This window comes from Salvia splendens, chromosome 5, assembly GCF_004379255.2.
Source record: "Salvia splendens isolate huo1 chromosome 5, SspV2, whole genome shotgun sequence".
Lineage (NCBI taxonomy): Eukaryota > Viridiplantae > Streptophyta > Magnoliopsida > Lamiales > Lamiaceae > Salvia > Salvia splendens.
In genome coordinates, this window is record NC_056036.1 from 552029 (window position 1) to 572969 (window position 20941).

Consider the following 20941-nt stretch of genomic DNA (forward strand, 5'->3'; position numbering starts at 1 on the left):
GCTGCTTCATTTTTAGTTCAAAGCTCAATGTTTGACCTACAACTTGTAGTAGACATTTTATCTAGATATTTAGTAAATATTACACATTAACTCTAACTCTAGTCGACGAAGCTGAAAAAGTTGATGGACGATGGATTTTAGCCAGGTGGCCCAGATTGTTTGAGAGCCGGTTAGTACTATGCAAGAAATTAGATGATGCAATATGATAATGAGGAACTACAGTCAATTTCCTAAGAATATACTTAGGTGCCTAAATAAAATAATATCAAGATATAATCTAGGATTGAGTTGTGAGATTATTTTAGTCGGAACATCTACCCTCCTCTATTCGTTTATCCCAAGTGTCAGAATAGCATTAATTTGTTTGCCATGTTCCAACTGCGCTCGAAATCTTAGAAGATTACCTTATTGTGGATATGTCAGAATAATAAGTTCCTGATTTTCCTTTCTAAATTATGGAATGTTTCTAAAAAATGTGTTAATTTAATATTAAGAAAATGACAGTGGCTGTCACACTCGCACATGTGTGTTATAAACATGATGGACACGCACAAATAAATAGAAAAAAAGGAATTAAAGAAAGTATATAGCATGCCACAAATAAATGTATATATATAGGTCTCTTCTTTGTCTCTTCATTCTCATTTCAATTTTCATCAATCACCATTCTCTCTTCTCCAAAATTGTATGGGCTTTAGACTTGCACTAATCCATCCATATTCTCAAAAATATTATTCAAAATCATCCAAATGTTTTGTACTCTCTATATCACCCTCATATTCGTCCTCATGATCCAAGGTACGTACTATCATAAATTCATAATTAAATTCGACGATATATTTCATCTAATATAGTAGCATAGCATCTATTAATATTCTTGTTTTATAATTTATAGGAAGTTTAGGGACTACATTCCAATTGGTCAATAGATGTGACTACACGGTCTGGCCGGGTACACTATCCAACTCGGGCAGCCCCGGTCTAGCCACAACCGGTTTCGAGCTCCAACCCGGTTTCACCCGGTCCATCCCAGCCGAACCGGGCTGGTCCGGCCGGTTCTGGGGCCGGACCGGCTGCTCATTCGACCCATCCACCGGCCGCGGCAGCTGCGCTACCGGCGACTGCGGCTCCGGCCAAATGGAATGCAACGGCTCAGGAGCAGCGCCGCCGGCCACCCTCGCCGAGTTCACGGTGGGGTCGTCGGGAAGTCAGGATTTCTACGACGTGAGCCTCGTCGACGGCTACAACCTGCCGATGATCGTGGAGGCGAGCGGCGGGACGGGGGGCTGCGGGCCGACCGGGTGCGTGGCGGATCTGAACCGGATGTGCCCGGAGGAGCTTCGGGCAGGGGGCGGGCAGGGGTGCAAGAGCGCATGCGGGGCGTTCGGGACGCCGGAGTACTGCTGCAGCGGCGAGTTTGGGTCGCCGGATAAGTGCCGGCCGACGGCGTATTCTTCGATATTCAAGAATGCGTGCCCGAAATCGTATAGCTACGCGTACGATGATCCTACGAGTACGTTCACTTGTAGCGGAGCGGATTATACCATCACGTTTTGCCCTTCACTCACAAGGTTACAAATTCTTCTCATAAATAAAACCTTTTTTTTAATCTACCATGCATGGAAACTAGTTGCTTTTTATATCTAAATCATTTCTAAAAATTAACAAGATAGTACTCCCTCCGTCCCGCACTACTTGCACTTATTTCCTTTCTGGGCGTCTCAAGTTATTTGCACTCTTTCCATTTTTAGTAACAATTTATACCTACAGCCGTAATTGTTGACTTTGTCTATCACTCATTCCTTAATCTCCGTGCCCAAAAGGAAATGTGCGAGTAGTGCGGGACGGAGGGAGTACTAATTTTTCACATTCTAAATTGGTTGGTTTGTGTTTGTATTCACCATTTGTTAGTGCTTGAAAAAAGAGAAGAATCGCTATTTTTGCTTTCTATTGTACGTACGGTGTACTTTGTGACTTTGTTTTCCTGTTTTTTGTATATAATTCAACCATATACTTTAAATGGACATTTCATTCTAGTGTCAACATGAAGACTTTTATAGCAATGTAATTGTGGACGAATGGATCATGTCTTAATATATATTTCTATATTTTTTTACAGTAAAAAATCTTCAAGTTGGTCACCAACTACAAATGGGCAACCAGCACCGGCCGTGGCCACTGCTGGTGGCTCACACTCTCATCCGGCCGAAGATAGTCTGGCGACGTGGCTCCCGACTTTTGTGACCGGTGGCTCAGCACATCTTTCACCGAACCCTAATCACATAATTTGTGTTGCGATGACAATAATATTGTTTGCATTTCTTTTGTTGCAGAATTCGTATTTTAGTTTAGCAAATTGTTGTTAGGATATGGAGCACATTGCCAAACAAAAGATTTTTTTGTGTAGAGAAAACTTCATAAGAGAATCATGCTTCAGTTAGTAGTACTACTTATTTTTTTTGCAGTTTCTTGACTTCTTCCTTAGGATGTGTTGATGATACTGATAGTTGATGGAACGTACGTACATATTTAAATATTTAATTTTTTTTTGGTGATGTTCTTCTCACTTGACTTGTTTTTCACAAGGAGAAATACCTACGATGCATATTGACGAAGACCATGCAAAATATAGTATCCTAATTAATACTCTCACTGTCTCACGAGAGTATGCACTTTTGGTTGGACACAGATTTTAATGCATAATGGGTAAAGTAAGAGAGAAGTAGAAAGAAGAAGTAATTAATGTGTTATTAATGGAGAATGAGTCTCACCTAATTAGAGAGAAAATAGTTTAAAAAATTAGAAAGTGCATACTTATAAGAGACAGGCTAAATAGGAAAAATTGCATACTCTTATGGGAATTAATTGCTCTTATTAATACTTAAAGGTCGTGTTCGGTTTACTTGATAAAATAATACCAAGATACAATCTAGGATTGAATTGTGAGATTATTTTAGTTATAGGAGGTTAGCTATGACTAAATATCTCATGATTATCCATTTATGATTGAATTGTGGAATTGAATCTCATGAACCAAACACATTACATATTTAATTTGGGATATAATCTTGCAAACCGAACACCCCAAATAGTCTAATTAAACAATACTACTATAATGAACCAACCTCTAAAAAGTATTTTACTTGGTTTTATATGGTTGCAGTTGGCATATTCCCAGACAGAGAGACTCCAACTCCTTCGACTGTTGAGAGTAATTAATCACATAAAATCTTCTTTTGGCGCTCCTCTCGCATTGGTGATTTGATAGTTGTTTATAGGTGGACGGTTTCAAATTCCAATTAAAGGCATCGTTTGTGCCAAAGATATTGCAAAACAAATCATTCCATTTTCACTAAAGTTGTCTCACATTACCCTAAAGAGACTTTCCATCTTCATCTCCTTATGCTTAAAACTTGGATATGCTAATTAAATGCACTAACTAAAGTTGGTAGACATAATCCTTTTTTAGCTAAATATATGTAATTTGCAAATCAACGCGTCAAACTCAACAGTTGTGGTAGATAATAAAACAAAATAAAAAAAGGCAAATTACATGAAATTGAGCCGAATTCTGGTCATTTGTAAGAATTATCCGGAAAAAAACTACTCCGAAATTTGGATTTATTCACGGACACTGCAAAAACTGAGAGCCTACTATTGATATAACATGTTGGCTTGATGAATAGATTACATACGACATCATTTTACTCACCAATGATACATGATTTTCAAGCTCCACATCTTATACAATTTTATCAAAATTCTTCAATGGAATTATTGCATTCATACATTTAATTATCTTTAAGATTCCAAGTCGAATCAAAATTGAGGTAGTAAAAGTTCGGTAGAAGTAGTGAAAGTGACTGGAAGTTAAAATATAGCTTATCCCCATGATTTTTCGTAAGTTGAAATACACCATTGTAATAAAGGCACTCGCGTGTCAGGAGAATTCGCACATCATAGCTCGGTTCAACCTCGTATTTGCACTACGTTACTTACTAGACAAGAGAATTTCTAAAGATAACAAAATGAAAATTAGAATCTCCTATCCAGATAACAAAAATAACAAAAACTTGATCACAGCCTACAGCTCATCGTTCACATCCTCATCCACTGCCTCTTCCTCAATCTTGGGAGAACTCTCGGTTTCTTTTGAACTAGTCTCCGTCTCCGTCTCCGTCTCCTCGACATCGTCCTCCTCCTCCACTGCTGCATCCGGGCTGATGTTGAGGCTTTTCTTCACCGAGCTGTATATTCGGGAAGCAAAATCTTTCGGTTCATTGAGAACGAAGCCGCTCTCCATGAGGGCCGTCTGGTAAATGAGCTTCGCTGTTTCCTTCACGCTTTCATCCTGAGCACGAGGGAGGCGAACCAACGGATTACAATCAGGAAGATCTTAAAAAGACAGAAGAAGCTTCGTGAAATGTGGATATACCTCAGGATCCTTGGCTACTCTGGCCTGAAGCTCTTTGATGATAGGGTGTCGGGGGTTGATTTCAAGGACCCTCTTCCCACGCATGTAGGCTTGCTTGCTCGCGTCCGAGAGCGTTTGAGACTGCATGATTCTCTCCATGTTCGAACTCCACCCATATTTCGATGTCACCACCACGCACGGGGAGTCTGCTAGACGGTTGCTGAGCTTCACGTCATCAACGTTTTCACTAGCAAGAGCACCTTTCCACCATTTGGTCAGCTCCTTGAACGACTCCTTGAGTTGCTTCAGTTTCGATTCCTTCCCGAGTTTGAGCCCCTCCTTGGATACGTTTTGGAATTTCTTGTCTTCATAATCCATCAGGTATTGCATCAAGTATTCATCCACAGGGTCGGTGAAGAAAATGACCTGCACAACCCAGGTCAAATACAGTGCTTCTAGACGAACAAGGATCGTTCGGAGAGGAGCTTACCTCGTAACCTTTCTTTTTCAGATTTTCAAGGAATGGAGAGTTCTCGAGCTGTTCCTTGCTTGTTCCGGTAATGTAAAAGATATCTTTCTGTCCTGACTTCATTCTTGCTATGTATTTATCCAGTGAGGTTAATTTACCATCAGATTTGGTACTGCAGAAGACATTAAAACACCATTAGTTTACTATGCATCGAATTTATCTCCATAATGTAGATAATATGCTTACGTTTCAAATCTAAGAAGTTTTGCTAGGCGATTTCTGTTGGTGGCATCCTCGATGATACCAAGCTTGATTGACTTGCCAAACTCATTCCAGAATTTTGCATACTGGCCCTTCTTTTCATTGCTGTCACCGGATTCTTCGACTTCTGGGATCACATTACATTTCAAAGCAAAAGCAGAACCAGTTAGGCACATAGGAAGAACTTACAATGCAGAAGTTAACATCTCTTTCAGATTACCATACCTTTCTTGTCTGTGTCGCTAGATTCATCAGGGTCCTCCTCAGCAAGCTTGCGGATCATATCAAGGGCTTTACGGATGAGTTTCTTCTTGATCGTTTTCAAGCTGCTGTGCTGTTGTAACATTTCTCTCGACACATTAAGTGGCAAGGTGTCGGAATCAACAAGACCCTGGTCACATGCACAAGTACTAGTTAGAACAGGTCCCATATCTTTATAATTACTCCATAACTTAATAGAAAGGTTCAAGGAGGCAAGATTTACCAGCAAGAAGTTAAGATATTTGGGCAGAAGTTCATCGAATTCATCTGAGATAAAGACACGTCTGACATATAGCTTCAAATTGGATTTGTTGGCATTGTAGTAACTCTCATACAAATCGTGAGGAGCCTTAGGAGGCACAAACAGCACAGCCTTGAATTCCACATCACCTTCAGCATTGAAGTGACTCCATGTCATAGGCTTCTCTTCGCCAAAGTCCTGTCAATAGAGATTATGTTAATTTAAACAATTAAACTGGTGTAGAAGAAGATTAGGTTGCACATTGTTCATGGTCCCCACCTTAGCCAGAGAGTGATAGAATTTTGTGTATTCTTCATCGGTCACCTCCCTTGGACTCCGTAGCCATATAGCTTTCACATCATTCAAAAGTTCCCACTCAGAGGTAGTTTTCTTCACTGTCTTTGTTTTGGGTTTCTTCTCGTCCTCTTCTTTCTCAGCATCCTCTTCCTCTTCCTCAGAAGATTTACTTTCAGCTGTTATATTTCATATGTGGATTAGATGAGCACCAAGAACTATATGCATGGACACTTTAATTATCTTGTAATGAACCAGTAACAAAATTGCACAGTTCGAATATCAAGAAGCAGCTTAAACATGCACGATTAGTACGAAGGGTTCACAGATGATGCATGTACCATTATCCTCATCGTCACTGGCATCATCTTCCTCAGCAGGGACCTCCTCCTCCACTTCTTTAGTAGCCCAAAGATGTATGGGGAAGTTAATGAATTCAGAATACTTTTTCACCAATTCCTGCAACAACCAGAAATATGGAGACAAAGATCAGTGTGCTGAAATAGAGAAAATCAAACACAAAATCAATGTCTCTATACATCTCTTGAAGTAGTTCACTAGTGGTATTAAGCCACAAAAAACTGGATAAACAACAGCACCTGCTCCAACCCACTATAAAAAGAGATGTGAGATCTACAACGAAAAAAAAACAAAACAAAATAGCTAGAGCCATCTACTCCGGGCCCAATGGTTAAGATGACCTTCTTTGCATAATTAAGCCAGACCATCAAACTACCTAGTTAATATGTATCTCCTCACACAGGTAGGTTTTAACAAATCTTCTACAGATACTATATCTTAAACAACCCCTGAATAAATAATGGGGTTACAAATCAGAAACCACTAGAGCGTGCTTAGATATCCAAAGAAGAAAAAGGCAGGAGAGAAAACGATCATAGATCACACACAATGAAATCACTACACCTGAGATGCAGTTCTATAGGGGGCAAAAGCAAATTCACACCATTTTTGAAAAAAAAGTAAATAACTACGGAGTATAACAAGTCATATGGATAAAGAAAGGCGAGGTAATCAGGGATGGAAGAAAGTAATCCTTCAAGCCACCTAATTCAAAGTATAAACAGATAGAAAGAAATAAAAAAACATATAGATCAGCATGTAAACTACTAACCTTCAATTTGTGCTCTTCCAAATACTCCTGTGCTTCCTCTCTGAGGTGCAGTCTAATTTCAGTTCCACGACCAAGTGGTTCGTTCCATGTATCTTCTGAGATTGCAAAAGCTCCATCTGCCTTTGACTCCCAAACGTGCCTAGAGTTGGTCATAATTTTGAACATCAGTTGTATTATTACATTGTGCATAGGAAATTAGTAGTATAGGATTGTGGTGTAAAAGAGCATACTGTTTGTCATCATTATGTTTGCTAATAACTTCAACATAGTCAGCAACAAGATACACAGAGTAGAATCCGACACCAAATTGCCCAATAAGGTTAAGATCTCCACTTGTCTGCATCTTTTCCACAAATGCTGCATTGAAAACATATTATGCAACTTTAGTAGAGAAAATTGATCAAACAGAGACACCAGCTACTCAAAGAGCAATTAGCTTTAAAACAATCACCCCACTAGCTGTAACTCGAAATAGTACCTGAAGTTCCAGATTTAGCGATGGTACCCAAATTCTTGATTAAATCCTCCTTTGTCATACCAATACCTCTGTCACGGATTGAGAGTATTTTCTTTTCTTTGTCCAACTTAATCTGCATAGTCACATGAAAATATTATTAACCTCCTATTACAATTCACGGTTTATCTGCTCAAAATATCCCCAGTCACTAAAACAAAAGTCACTTTGCACTGAAGTACCACCAGTTAGTGTAATCTCTTTTTTGAGTTTTATGATGCTCAACATTCTTCTTAGAAAACATCTAACTAAATTACAATTTCAGGTTGATCCAGATATAGTAGTACATTAAATCTTAAGTTCTAAACCCATATCAAAAGCATACTACACTAAATTAGATCAAACACATTCTACAACAAAGCTTACCTGTATCTCAAGCTTGGCATCATCACCTTCTCCCAAAATTTCCTTATCAGTAAGTGATAAGAATCTGATCTTATCCAAAGCCTGAATAATCATAAAAAACACACATCATTCTCGGACACTTCATCAGATCTGCTGACCAAATACCAAAAAACATAAAAACGAGAGAGATATACTCACGTCTGACGCATTGGAGATCAATTCTCTTAAGAATATATCCTTGTTACTGTATAGAGAGTTGATGATAATGTCCATAAGCCGCGACACCTCGGCTTGGAACTCAAACTTCTCCGCGCTGGAGCGGAGAGATTTCCTCGACATCGATTCAGCTTCTCTGCACCACCAGAAATAAATCAATTAAAACGAAAATCACTAAATCATCAAATCACACACTACGAAAGAATAAAACGCAAACTACCTCTTCACAACATCGGAATCGGTGGACAATCCGTGCGGTACGGCGCCGATTTTCTCCTCCACCTTCGGAGGATCGACTGGCGCATCCGAATCAGCTTCGGCATTTGCGTGTAAATTCCTACCTAAAATATTCCACAGATTTATAAACCAAACCCTCAATATTCGAAAAACACTATATTTCAACCAATCCTAGAGCACAAAAATGATTAAACACTAGCTCATACGCCGAATCAATAGAATTAGTAGCACATTTTTACCAAAAAATCGTGAAAAGGAATCAGAATTTAAGTACCTTGATCTGGTAGAAGAAACAAAAGGCAGAGTAGTAACAAAAAGGAGCAGATCGTCCATTTCCTCATTTTTGCTCGCTGCGGTATCTGTGAGTGAGGTTGTTTTTGCACTCGAGTGGAGAGTGAGATTTATTCAGCTCGGGGGTTTAGGAGACTGGTTGACGAGTGCCACGGTATGGAGATTTCTGATTGGTTCGATATTCCACGTGTAAGGATCTCATTGGTTGGTTCTGCTTATTAGACGTGGAGTAGCTCTTGTTGTTCTGGAAGCTTCTTCTTTGCGTTTCACATAAGGCAAAATGATTGACGAGAACATTATTTAGACCTAGATACACGTTATTTAACGTTCTAAAATATGAATTAAGTATGTAAATTTGCTTTTAAAATAATTAATTAACAGGGTATTTGGCCAATATTTAGGTATTTTATGTAAATTGGTATATAAAATCATCAATTTTGATTTTATGAGCAAATTTTTAGGACGAGTCTTTCCATTTATGGTTTAAATTGATTATAACTTATTTAATTATATATGTGGTGAACAAAATGTAGATCCACTTTTTCTTTGTATTTTTCTAGATTCGAATTCTTTTTCCCCCGCTTTTAGTTTATCAATAACAAATGAAGGTAGAGAAACTTAAATTAAAAATAAGTTATAGATGACGATGATTGGGTTAACTCAACGAGTAAGCAATCGAGTCCATAGTAATGGTTGTGCAAGCAAGGCGGAAGAGAGTTGCAGAGATGAGAGTTCGGTTGAGTTGGCGACCCACGGGTGGAGAAAAATTGGCCAATTCGGAAAGTTTAGAGAGAAGGGTACATAAACTTAGATAATTAAATAAATACACTACTAAGCATCAGCAGTGGCGGACGTCATCGTGGAATTTCCACCGGCATGCGGGAATTCCGTGGCGGACGTCCGCCATTGTGCGTGGCATTCACGGATACAGAATTCTGTCGAGGAATTCGCAGTTCCACGGCGTTCCGCGGAATTCCACGGGGAATTCCGTGCGGACGTCCGCCATTGCGTTGACTCCCATGGACGTCCGCGCGTAATTCCTGTTTATTGAATTAAATGTTTTTTTAATTTCTATAAATACATCCCGTTGAACTTCCGTTAATTTTGTCGAAATTTTAATTAAATATTTTTTCCCTATTTAAATGTTTTTTAATTAAATATTTTTTCCCTATTTAAATATTTTTTATTTAAATATTTTTTCTCTATTTGTGTCGAAATTTTAATTCCGGTAATTGTTTAATTTGTGAATTTATGCATTTTCTTTATTGTGGGAAGTCCGTCGGAAATTTTGTGGGGAATTCCGTCACTGTGCAGTGGGAAGTCCGTATGATGTGACAGTGCAGTGGAAGTCCGTATGACGTGGCAGTGCAATGGAAGTCCGTATGACGTGGCAGTGCAGTGGAAGTCCGTATGGCGTGGCAAGAGGTGTTTTTGGGAATTTCACCGGGAGCTCCGCGCCACTTCAAAATGCTCTTTAGTAGTAACTAATTTTAAATTGTTGGTGGACAAAATGTCTTTGCAGGACCATATCTGTTTTTAACTTGGGGAATATAAAATAAAACAAGTCGGATTCGATTGAGAAATTTGCACAACTCGTTAAATTACTAGGTCACACTTAAAAATTACGAAAAATACCAAATTTCACTTAAAGATCATGGTGTTTCCGATAAATTCCCCTTAATAATAATTAATAGTAGTACTATTTTATTTTATTTTCATGTATTCAATTCTATTTTTAATTTTTGTAAATAATTATCAATTAAGTACTCCAATATCTTGTGGCACTGGCTAATGACAATAGTGAAATAATACTAGTACAACTTACATATAAGGGCACCCACAGTGGGGCGGACGATGGCCGATGCGTCGTCCTCGCCCGACAGATAGTCCGTGGAGAAAGTGTGGACGATAGGGCATCGTCCGCGCCATCATCCGTCCACTGTGGGCGACGCGGACGATGCAACGCGTTTTTATTTTTTTTTTAATTCAAAAAATTCATTTATATAAATACCCCCTACCCCATCTTCATTTGTAACATTTTCATTCGCATTCTCACTCTCAATTTACACTAGAAAATGGATTCAGGTGATTACTCAAGTCTCAATAGTCCGATGTTTGGAGGTGGTGCACGTTGGCCGGGTACATAACCTGACGAATATCGGTCGTTCGACCCCGACATGCAGTACGATCCCAAATTCAGTATGGATTCGTACGGTTTGTCTGACATGGAGTCGTCTCCAACTCGCCGCGCCGCCCCTTCCCGCCGCCCCCTCCGCCCCGCCAGAAAGAAGCGGATCAAGTACCGGCCGTACAAGTTGCCACCTCCGGCAACGAATGAAGAGTACGCCCCCGGGAGGACGAACTACCAACCGGATGAAACCCTCGTCTTGGTGAAGTGTTGGGTGGATATCTCGGAGGACCCGGTATTCGCGAACAACCAAAAGCAGCTTGAGTACTGGGAGCGCATCGCCGAGCGCTACAATGAGGCGAAGCCGCCGAGCGCATACAAGCGCCATAGGGAGCAGCTACACAAGCACTGGGATCAGGTTAAGAAGCAAGTCAACCTGTTCGCGGCGAGTACGAGAAGTGCTCGAGGGAGCAGGGAAGCGGTGAGAGCCTGAGCGATGTGCGCGATAGAGCGCTGTTGTCGTACCAGTCCATGTACGACGACTTCAAGCATTTCAATGTCTGGGCGCTCTTGAAGGACCAGCAGAAGTTCCAAGGCGGGATTCTGCACACCGGTGCGACAAAGAGGACGAAGACCACCGACACTGGTGGTTACACGAGCAGCGAAAGCGGCGCATATCCGGTGGACCTCAACCGGACGTACACGGAGGATGAGAGTTCTGGCACACCGATGTCCTCCCGGCGTCCCGTAGGCGTCTAGGCTGTGAAGAACAAGGGGAAGGCGACGTCGACATCCTCCTCGCAAGCCGCGGCCGCCCCCCATCGTCGATCCCGACCCTGACCCCGTCGGCACTTGCCTACGCGGAGTTGGCAACGACATCGATGGCGCGGACGTTGTTGGACACGCATAACGCTCTCATGAAGTGTACGGACCAGGCCAGAGCCGAATACCTCCAGGGGTTGATCGATGAGCTGTGCCGGAAGTTGGGGCTTTTATAGAGTAGTCAACTTTTGTAGCACCCCGGAAAATTGTGACTTTTTTATTATTATTTTTATTTGATGGCTTTTTTTATTTATATGGATGTTGAATGAGAATTTCTTTTGTGGAAATTGAGTCTCTATGTGTTTGTAGTTAATTATATGAAATTAGTTGTTGTGAGTTATGTGAGTTAATGTGATTAAGCTTCCAATGTGTGAATTAAATTAAATGGGATAATGCATAATCATTCTAGCCATTTTATTGGAATTTTCAGCCCTCCTATTTATTGGAAATAATACTTTCTTTCTTAATTAATTGCTTTGGGATATTTATCCAAATTAAATCCAAACCAAATTATCCCTAATTTATTCTACATGATTTTCGACCCTTAGCCTATTCCTTGGAGATTTTTGAAAATTCCCTATTAATTAGGAGGATGAATTATTTTTGTAGATTTAATTGGTATCTTGTTTAATTTCCTTCTTGAATTTAAATCCAATTAAATCTAACCATATTTTGTCAAATCCCTCCATATCCTATTTTAATTAGGATTTGGCTCTTTCTTTCTTTGAGACCTCTATTTTATTCTTCCATAATTTATTTGTTTTATTTAATTGTGAGATTTATCCTAGACTATAAATTAAAAGAACCCTAACCCTAGCCCCATTATTCATGCCCCTCTCTTCCTTCCTCTCTCCCACACGTTTTTCCCTCTCTTCCTCTCCTTCTCCACCAATTCTTCACCAATCCTTTGTTCTTGCATCAATTTGAAGTTGGAAATTCAAGATTCATCGAAGAATCGCATCAATTATCTTTCCTACCGATTGTTTTTGAACAAGAAAGGTATATTTGAATTCTCTTTCTCATCCTTTCCATTGAACCCATGTTTCTTGATTCCCTCATGCATATAGTGAGTGTAGAAATCATAGATCTAAAAATTAATCGGTTGGGATTGATGTTTTGCATGAGAAAGTATGTGGATATGCATTTATGTATGTGTATGTGTGAGATTGTGGATGATTCGTTGGTGAATGATATGTGAATATATGAGAACTTGGTTGTGAGATCTATTTGGAGCATGATTATGTGTTGGAAGCATGAATATATGTGTTTGGATGAATGATAGATAAACCCTAATTCGAATTTGTGAAGCATGAAAACTGTGGTGTTCGGACAGTAGATTCCGACGTGTGTTTGACCGACCAAACGGTCTTATTTTGGCACGAATTTTTAACTGAGTAAAATTTGAGATGTCTTCGGTGTTGCGTATAAATTTTAGCCTCTTTTGACGAAAGATGAATTTTAAATGAATTTTTAAAGTTAACTGCGCAGTTCTGTTAGAATTTGTATTCTCATCCAGTGAGTTTCATTTTTGATTTGACCAACCTAAAGATGCGATTTTAATGTGAAATTTTAACTAGATGATCCTTGATATGTCTACTGTGTTGTGATAAAATTTCAGCCCCAACGGAGGTCGGATGGATTTTTAATGATATTTACAAAACGACTGTGCAGTTCTGTCAGATTTCTGTCATGTTAAAATAATACTTGTTGTCAAGTTTTGAGTGAATAAATGATACATGTGTGAATAAGAAACGTATCATATGATGTGGCTATGTATTACACGTTGATGTATGCTTGAGTGTTCGTTTCGTTTTTGTTGATGAACGTTTGGGGATGGGCATTCTAAGAAAACGATGAAAGGAACGATAGGGCATGCATGAGTAATGTGTTGATAGAAAACCGATTGTGTTGTATTATGTGGTTATGATGTTGATAAGGGTTGTTGTGCGTACGTGGGTACGAAGAGAAAGGATTTTAATAAAGTTGTGAACCGTGTTTGTAAGCAATCGAGGTGAGCTTTCTTTACTAAACTCTTTTACGTTTCAAAAGTATGATTGTGGAGCTATAAGGGTGGTTTAAAGTGTTATGTCATGCCATGATTGTTTTGATGTTGAGATTGTTGTCTGATGCCTAGTTCGTTTGAGCTTGCTCCGTTAGGCTATAGGGCTATGTTGAGATTGTGCTTGATGCCTAGTTTGTGAGTTCGCTCCATTAGACTATAGGGCTATGTTGAGATTGTGCTTGATGCCTAGTTTGTGAGTTCGCTCCATTAGACTATAGGGCTATGATAAACGAATTCGGGTCTGAGTAGGGCCGCAAACCCTATCAGACTGTGTACACAAAGGGGATCGTGAGCCGTCCTTGCTAGTCGACTGGTCTCGTGGGTGAATAGTGTGGCCACACTTTCGTCGCACTATGGTAAGAGGATGTGAATGATTGATTGTTGAGAAAGTGGGGAGATTGTTTTGCTTGGCCAGGCTATGAAAATGTTTTGTGATACTCGGTGATACTTCTTTTCTAAAATGTTAAAACTCGAGTTCACTATGGTATGGATGACATAGCTTTTATCAAATATTTTGGCTTGTGTTCACTGAGTATATCAAATACTCAGCCCTGCATATGTTTTCTTTACGTGCAGGTTGAGCGGGATGTTGCGATGGATGTTGAGTCGGCTTAGGAAATTTGGATGCGTTGTGTCTTCATACATAGGCGTTATCCTATGGCTCTCTTTGATAACTTATTTTCGCTGCTACTTTTGAAAACTGATGTCACAAGAGTTTACTTTACTTCGTATGACTTTATTGTGTCCCCCATTTCTTCCCAGCTCTTTAGTCCCCCCTCGTCACGTTTTCCCCGTCTTCACTATCCTTAGTAAGGGCGGCCGTGACAACTTTTTATTTATTTCTAACTCGTGTAATTTTTTTAATCAATGTAGTATATGTCGTTTTTTAGTTAATCGTTGTGTTTTTTAATTAGTTTGCATTTATATATTTAAAAACATTTAAACTAATTAACAAAACAATAGTAAAACCTAGGGCACCCTATAATAGTTAGTCAATTAATCTTAGTACTTCAATTATATTAATTAATTATATTTGCGATGCAAAGTAGATAAAGATTATTTTAGCAACATATACCATTTGGATTTCCTTAAAATCATTTCAGAATTATGTAAAAGTAATTTAAATTTTATAAAAATATATCCATTTTATATTTTTGATATAAGTTGTGATCAATTGAATGCACCCCCACTCATCTCATCTCCTTTTTAACACCCAAGCATTAAATTGCCAATTCCCCCACCCCTTATTTCACCCCCAATTCTTCCATTTTCTAGGTCACTCCCAATTCTCTCTCAAACCAGCAGCAAGCTCTCATGCTCCAGAAAATTCCGAGGCCATGGCGATTTCCGATGCGGTGGTGGCTAATCTAACGACTCTCTACCTTGTGGTCATTGCCGCCATCAAGGCCTACGGCATGGCGGCCGGCCGGAGCTTCAGCGGCAGCTGCGTAATCGTCCTCTCCACCGCCGCCGTCGCCCTGATCCTCGTCGCCGCCCTCGCCTGGGACGTCTCGCGCAAGGCCACGCGCGCGCTGATGATGAGCGCCGCCGCGCCCGATCGCGGCCACGTAATGTGCCGCGGCGGCATCTGCTGGCACGGCGTCGCCGTCAAATCTCCGGCGTCTCAGGTCCGATTCCGCCTCCCTCAGCACCAAAACATATGATCAAAAATCACCTCTACTACTACTGCAGACCTAAATTATACTTCCAATTTTGGTTTTTGTTTCTTATCTTAAACATATATATTTTGCATTTTTTTTTGTAATTAAAAATGCAGTAATCCTTTTAGCCTTGTGTAAATTAAAGTGTAGAAGATTTTTGGGTTGGAATTTTGTGTATATAAATAATATAAATAGTGTTTTACTAATATTTTCATCAAACTTTAAATGTATTTATTTAGTTGGTTAGTGTTTGTGGGGTATTATGGTAATTTCAAAGCGGATTGCTTTGGGAGATAAGATGTCAACATTTATCCTAGTTGTTTGTTTGTGGGATAAGAGATAATTCCAAACATTATTTTAAGGAAAAAAATTCAAGCATTATTTAAGTTGTTAATTCTAAAATATGAGTACATTATTAGCATTTATCTCATTCTTACACTTTACTTAATTAAAATAGATGAAGTGGACATTATAGTTTAGTTGCTTACTATAGAATATTTGTATGTAGATATTTGATTGAATTGGTGTTATCACACAAACTCATTCAATCCGGGTGAAACTTTGGTTAGCATGAACCATTTATTTTAAACTTGAGGCGAAATATCGAAAAGCATTCAATTCTTGTGATCATATGAACCTTTAATTTCGTAATGAATTTGTACTATCACCCAAAATCATCCAATTCGCATGATTGCATGAAACTTTGATTTTGTACTAAGCTTTTCTTGACGTCTAATGTCATGAAATTTTTCAAAAATTTATTTTTTTTTCCACGAACTTTAAATTTAGCATATAATATCACAAACTTAAATAGTAGTTTAAGTTTTGCTCACTACTGACAAAATCTAACTACATTAAAATTAGATGGATAACCAAATTTGACTTCTAGGGACTTTGTAATCTTATCACTATCATTTTTCAGTGGTTACAATATCGTATTTGATGTAATAACAAACGAAATATAGTTAAATTTTATAGTTGGTGGAAAAAATTAAACAACTATTTAAATAGGAGTACGAACTTGCACTATCACTTGAAATCATTCAATTCGAACGATCGCATGAACTCTTAATTTGTACTACATGAACATATATTTTTTTTACAATCACAAAACGGTCAATATTGCATGTACTCATAAAATTGCTATAATTAACTTACTTTTTAGTATTAAATTTTGACACTATTTATATATCCAATAATCCAATAGCAAAATACTAGCTATTTTTCATTATTACTACTACATATTTTCTTATGCGTTGCTAGAGAACCAATCTCTCTTCATCTTTGGATAGGGCATATTCAAAACTCTAACTATTAGTACTATTAACATGTAGTACGTACTTTTTATATTTTTGTCACATTACCAAAATTTAACACACGAAAAGGCCATAATGTAAAAAATACACTTCTTTCTAAAAATCAGGTTAGGGCCTTGCATCATATTTCCGAAAAATGGCCCTTAAAAAGGAAAATCAGTGAATGAAAATTCATCATAACAATGGTCGCATGCTTTAGTTTAGATTAGTAAAGTTTAGTTAAATGTAGGTGTTTTTTTTATTTCTTCTATGAGTAAAATAGGGTGTTACTCTAGTATTTTTGTGAGAACTTAGTAAATTGAATGGGTCATCGACGTGACAAATAAGGGATAGGGGACAGGATCGAATGCTGGCAGCCGCAGTGTGGGAGTTTCACCACTGTGGTGGCTCCTTGTGTGCTGGTTACCAGTGTAAGTTCCTCCCACCTAATGGGCCGCTGAGGTACCGTGTTTAAACCCCTCCATAGCGATGTCGGGCCGGGTTATGGGGGCGCCTGGGGTGAGCGAATCACCTTTTGTCCCTAAGGGATAGGGGACCAGAGTAGTGACACTAGGAATTAAATAATTCTGTATATCTCTACTAAAATCTCACAGGTTACCTTTGTGTGCAATCTACGAGAAGTCTCTATTGGTGAGGATGTTAAATTGTTAAATTTACCCAAAATTTTGAAATTGAAGTTACATAGATATTATCTATGGCCTTCACTATTGATAAATATATAATGCTCATTGGTTGTGACTTGTGAGTATCCATTGGAAGCACCGTTAATATTGCTACATCCCAAACTGTGATAAGATTCTTCAAAATATACAAATTATACTCTTTTTTAGCTATGTTTGATCTGAATAAAATTGGTCACTAAATTTTATTCTATATTTTCTACAAATCACGAAAACACAATTAGATCTTGTCTCTTGCTATAAGAAATGGGTTGGATCAGTAGTTGTTGCTGGCGAAAGCCATCCATAATGTGATGAGATTTGCCTCCGCTACTGATTGTGACTCTCATGAGTTTTGCCACTAAGAGCATCCACAACCGTGCTCTTGCCAGCGGCACGGTTGTGGGCCCGGGCAGTACTATTCATGTCTGCTCTCTGGCAAGAGCACAACACCCACAACTGTGCTCTTCCGCAAGGACGAGCACAATTAATATAAAATTCAATTAAACAAAAACATTTCCATAATATTAAAATCCATTTAAAAACCACAATAAATATTACAAATTACAAATAAAATTAAAAAATACATAATTAAAATCCTAAAAATTAAAAATTACATAATTAAACTCATTAAAATTAAAAATTACATAATTAAAATCCTAAAAAATAAAAATTACATAATTAAACTCCTAATAAGACTACGCATCCGGCGGGATCAACCCCAATTGTTTTTGGAGACCTTTTATCATGGTCTCGTGTGTTTCAAGTTGCGTGGGGGTCATAGATGACCTATCGGCCATATTGAGTTGGCTTAAGAGCATCCACAGCGAGTTGTTCGGGGGTGGAGGTGGCACATAGGGAGCGGGAGCGGCTTCGGGAGTCGAGCCGCGACGACGGTTGGTCGCCGCCCGCCGCCTTCTTCCTTCCTTGGGGGCGGCGTTGGGAACCGCTCGGTCCGGCGTCGGGGCTACCCAAGTTAGCTCCGGCGAGTTGGCTAGCCACTTCTTCCGAGCCGGAGTCGGATAGGGCTATCGACCTTGATCGTTTGGAGGAGCCTCTAGAGGAGGATGTTATGCCTCCCTTATACTTCGGGTGCGTCCGCGTCTCCTGCCAAACGTTAAGATATTTGAACGACTTACCGTTCATGGATTGGTAGGTGCTCAGCGCGGCGGTGATGATGTCGACCTCGCTTCGGCCGCTCCCGGCATTCCGGGACTCCTGGATGAAATAGCCGTTGAACTTGCCAATTTATTCGTTGGCTCGGCCGATGCAGTTGCACACCATACTCTCGTTGCGCTCGATCGTTCCCAGCGGCCGGTTTGCATTGTACCGGCTAGAGACGTGCCACCAAAAGTGATCGCCGGATTGGTTCGTTCCAACCACCGCATCTTCGGAGATTTCCAAGTACGCCTTGAACAATCTTTCCATCTCCTCCGGTGAGTACGGTGTGCGGACACCGGCGCGAGATGGTGGAGTCGGCATTTGGGAAGGGGCGCGAGGCCTAGGCTCCGGTGTCCACCCGTAGCGCCTATCGGAGGCACCTTGATCGTCGATTGGGTATGGCCGGTAGCCACCCGGAACGCCCGAATCTTGGGTGAGAGGAGGGGCCGAATATTCCGTTTTCGGACTAGGAAACGGTTGTGAACCGAACCATTCGGGGTTCCAACCGTGGGAGCCCGAAGGGTTATCGTCTTGGCCGGACATAGTGATGTTGTAGGGTCTGAGAGAATGAAGATGAAAATGGATATGAGAGAATGGAGATGAGAATGGATATTGGAGAATGATGATGAGAGTTGTGTAGTTTGATGTGAATTTTTGGGGTGAAATTGGGGGTATTTATAGATGAAAGTGTGTATTTTTGGGGTAAAAAAAATGAAAAAAAAATTAAAAAGGTGTAAAAAACGGTTATAAACGGATATATTTTTTTGGGGAAGTGAATTTTTTTTTATCGGTTTTTTAATAAAATTTTTTTAAAAAAAATAAATAAAAAATGTTTAAACACAACGGCTATGCCGTTGACGAATGGGAGCGCGCCACGTGTGCGTCCGCTGGCACGGACGTGCTCGATACATCGAGCAGCGCCGTTCCAGCGGCGCGAGCGCAGCCACGGCGGATGGCGTCCATGCCAGCGGCGCGGACGGCGGTGGCGACGGACGCCACCGCTGCGCATGCTCTAAGGTTAATTGTCTTTGTGAGTTCGAATCATTGTAACATTCGTTCCTAATTATTTTTGAAGTTGATGTACTATCTTCTAACATGTTGTTTAGCTTTTAAAAATTTCAGGTATGTCTGATTAGGTCGGTTGAAGATGTCTGAGCCATGGTCTTCAAATTGGATCTAGGTGTGGTCATAAGGTCTTCATCTTTATACTAGTATTTCATTCTTTTTTCTGTAGCAGAGCTAAGTCATCTCCTTATTTGTGAGATTTGTTATCTACTTGACTCATTCGAGTAGGGTGCACATTGTCATCGATTCTAAACTTTGGTTTTTCGTGGAGGCCATATTGTTTTTGCTGTTAATAATACTACATTATCAGTCTAGTCGCCCCAACTATTGTCGCCGCAGAATGAGCTACTATTCGGCAATAACATCTATCCCAAATAACTAGTGTTCATCTAGTCCTTTTCGTGTCAATTAACCCCAAACAGCTTGCTTTATGTACAAACATGATTTGACATATGTGGAACATATGTTTGAACACACTTCTCGTCGAAGAATGATTCATATTTTTTTTATATGGAGTATATAACTTTTTTCTGATTATATGATGTAATTTATTTATATTTTGTTATTTCGATTATATAAAATTTTAAAATATAAATGAAAGTCTTACAGTTTTTTTAATTATTCATACATAAATTTAAGAGTAATGCTATGCAGTCATAACGTGGCCAGCCACACAATGACATTTTTGTAAATAATTATAAAAGTCAATGCAATAAATTAATAGTAATAGTTAGTGCTAAGATAATTTTACTTAATTACCCTTTTCGCAATTTTTTAATTCAAATTTAAATTTACAACATTCTCTCTCCATAATATTTGAATTAATTTTATATAAAATAATTTTATAGTAATGTTTACATTTGTTTTATTTATACTATTATTTATAAGTTATTTAAATATTAATGCTAAATATAATATAGTTTAAATTATTTCATTTGTAAGTGAAGCTAAATACCAATTATATAATTTTAATATCATGAATATATTTATATTCTAATTTAAAAATAGTTATATAATATAAATTAAATAATAATAATATAATATAATTAAAAGAAAAAAAGAAATATGACACAAAAGAAACGTACACATACACAATATAATATTTTCAAGATTATTTATTATTAGTTGTGCTCTAGTCCTTATTTATGCACATGGTAAATTAGTCTTAAAAATTTGATTCTTTTAAAATGAACTAATTTTAAGTAAAATATCATATATAAATTTTTATTAATATTTTATGTATTTAGCATCACTCGAAAAAGTACTACTAAAAGATAAGACTAAGAATAGAGTTGGTGATGATCTGGACGTCAATTAGGAATGCTGGGTGGGCTCCACCCGCACCAATCCTCCAATCACCAACACCTTCAACTTCGAACTACGACTTCCACT

The 20941-nt window shown here is 38.9% G+C and overlaps 3 protein-coding genes across 3 annotated transcripts; 2 read left to right on the plus strand and 1 right to left on the minus strand.

Annotated features, from left to right (window-relative positions):
- The first annotated feature begins 658 nt into the window (after positions 1–658).
- LOC121802609 (thaumatin-like protein 1) lies at positions 659–2461 on the plus strand. The gene is made up of 3 exons (XM_042202290.1): positions 659–798; positions 896–1571; positions 2120–2461. Exons 1-3 carry the CDS (start codon positions 750–752, stop codon positions 2364–2366), a joined length of 972 nt encoding a protein of 323 aa, XP_042058224.1. The 5' UTR covers positions 659–749; the 3' UTR covers positions 2367–2461.
- A 1403-nt stretch (positions 2462–3864) lies between these two features.
- On the minus strand, positions 3865–8817 carry LOC121804731 (endoplasmin homolog). The gene is made up of 15 exons (XM_042204375.1): positions 8659–8817; positions 8368–8488; positions 8130–8283; positions 7953–8033; positions 7551–7662; positions 7303–7429; positions 7073–7211; positions 6282–6399; positions 5926–6119; positions 5629–5844; positions 5370–5535; positions 5130–5271; positions 4905–5055; positions 4436–4840; positions 3865–4351 (listed from the first exon to the last, which is right to left on the minus strand). The coding sequence occupies exons 1-15, from the start codon at positions 8723–8725 to the stop codon at positions 4085–4087; spliced, it is 2460 nt and encodes an 819-aa protein (XP_042060309.1). The 5' UTR covers positions 8726–8817; the 3' UTR covers positions 3865–4084.
- Positions 8818–14884: 6067 nt separating this feature from the next.
- LOC121802884 lies at positions 14885–15554 on the plus strand. Its single transcript, XM_042202572.1, has one exon. It carries the CDS (start codon positions 15025–15027, stop codon positions 15349–15351), a length of 327 nt encoding a protein of 108 aa, XP_042058506.1. The 5' UTR covers positions 14885–15024; the 3' UTR covers positions 15352–15554.
- Positions 15555–20941: the final 5387 nt, after the last annotated feature.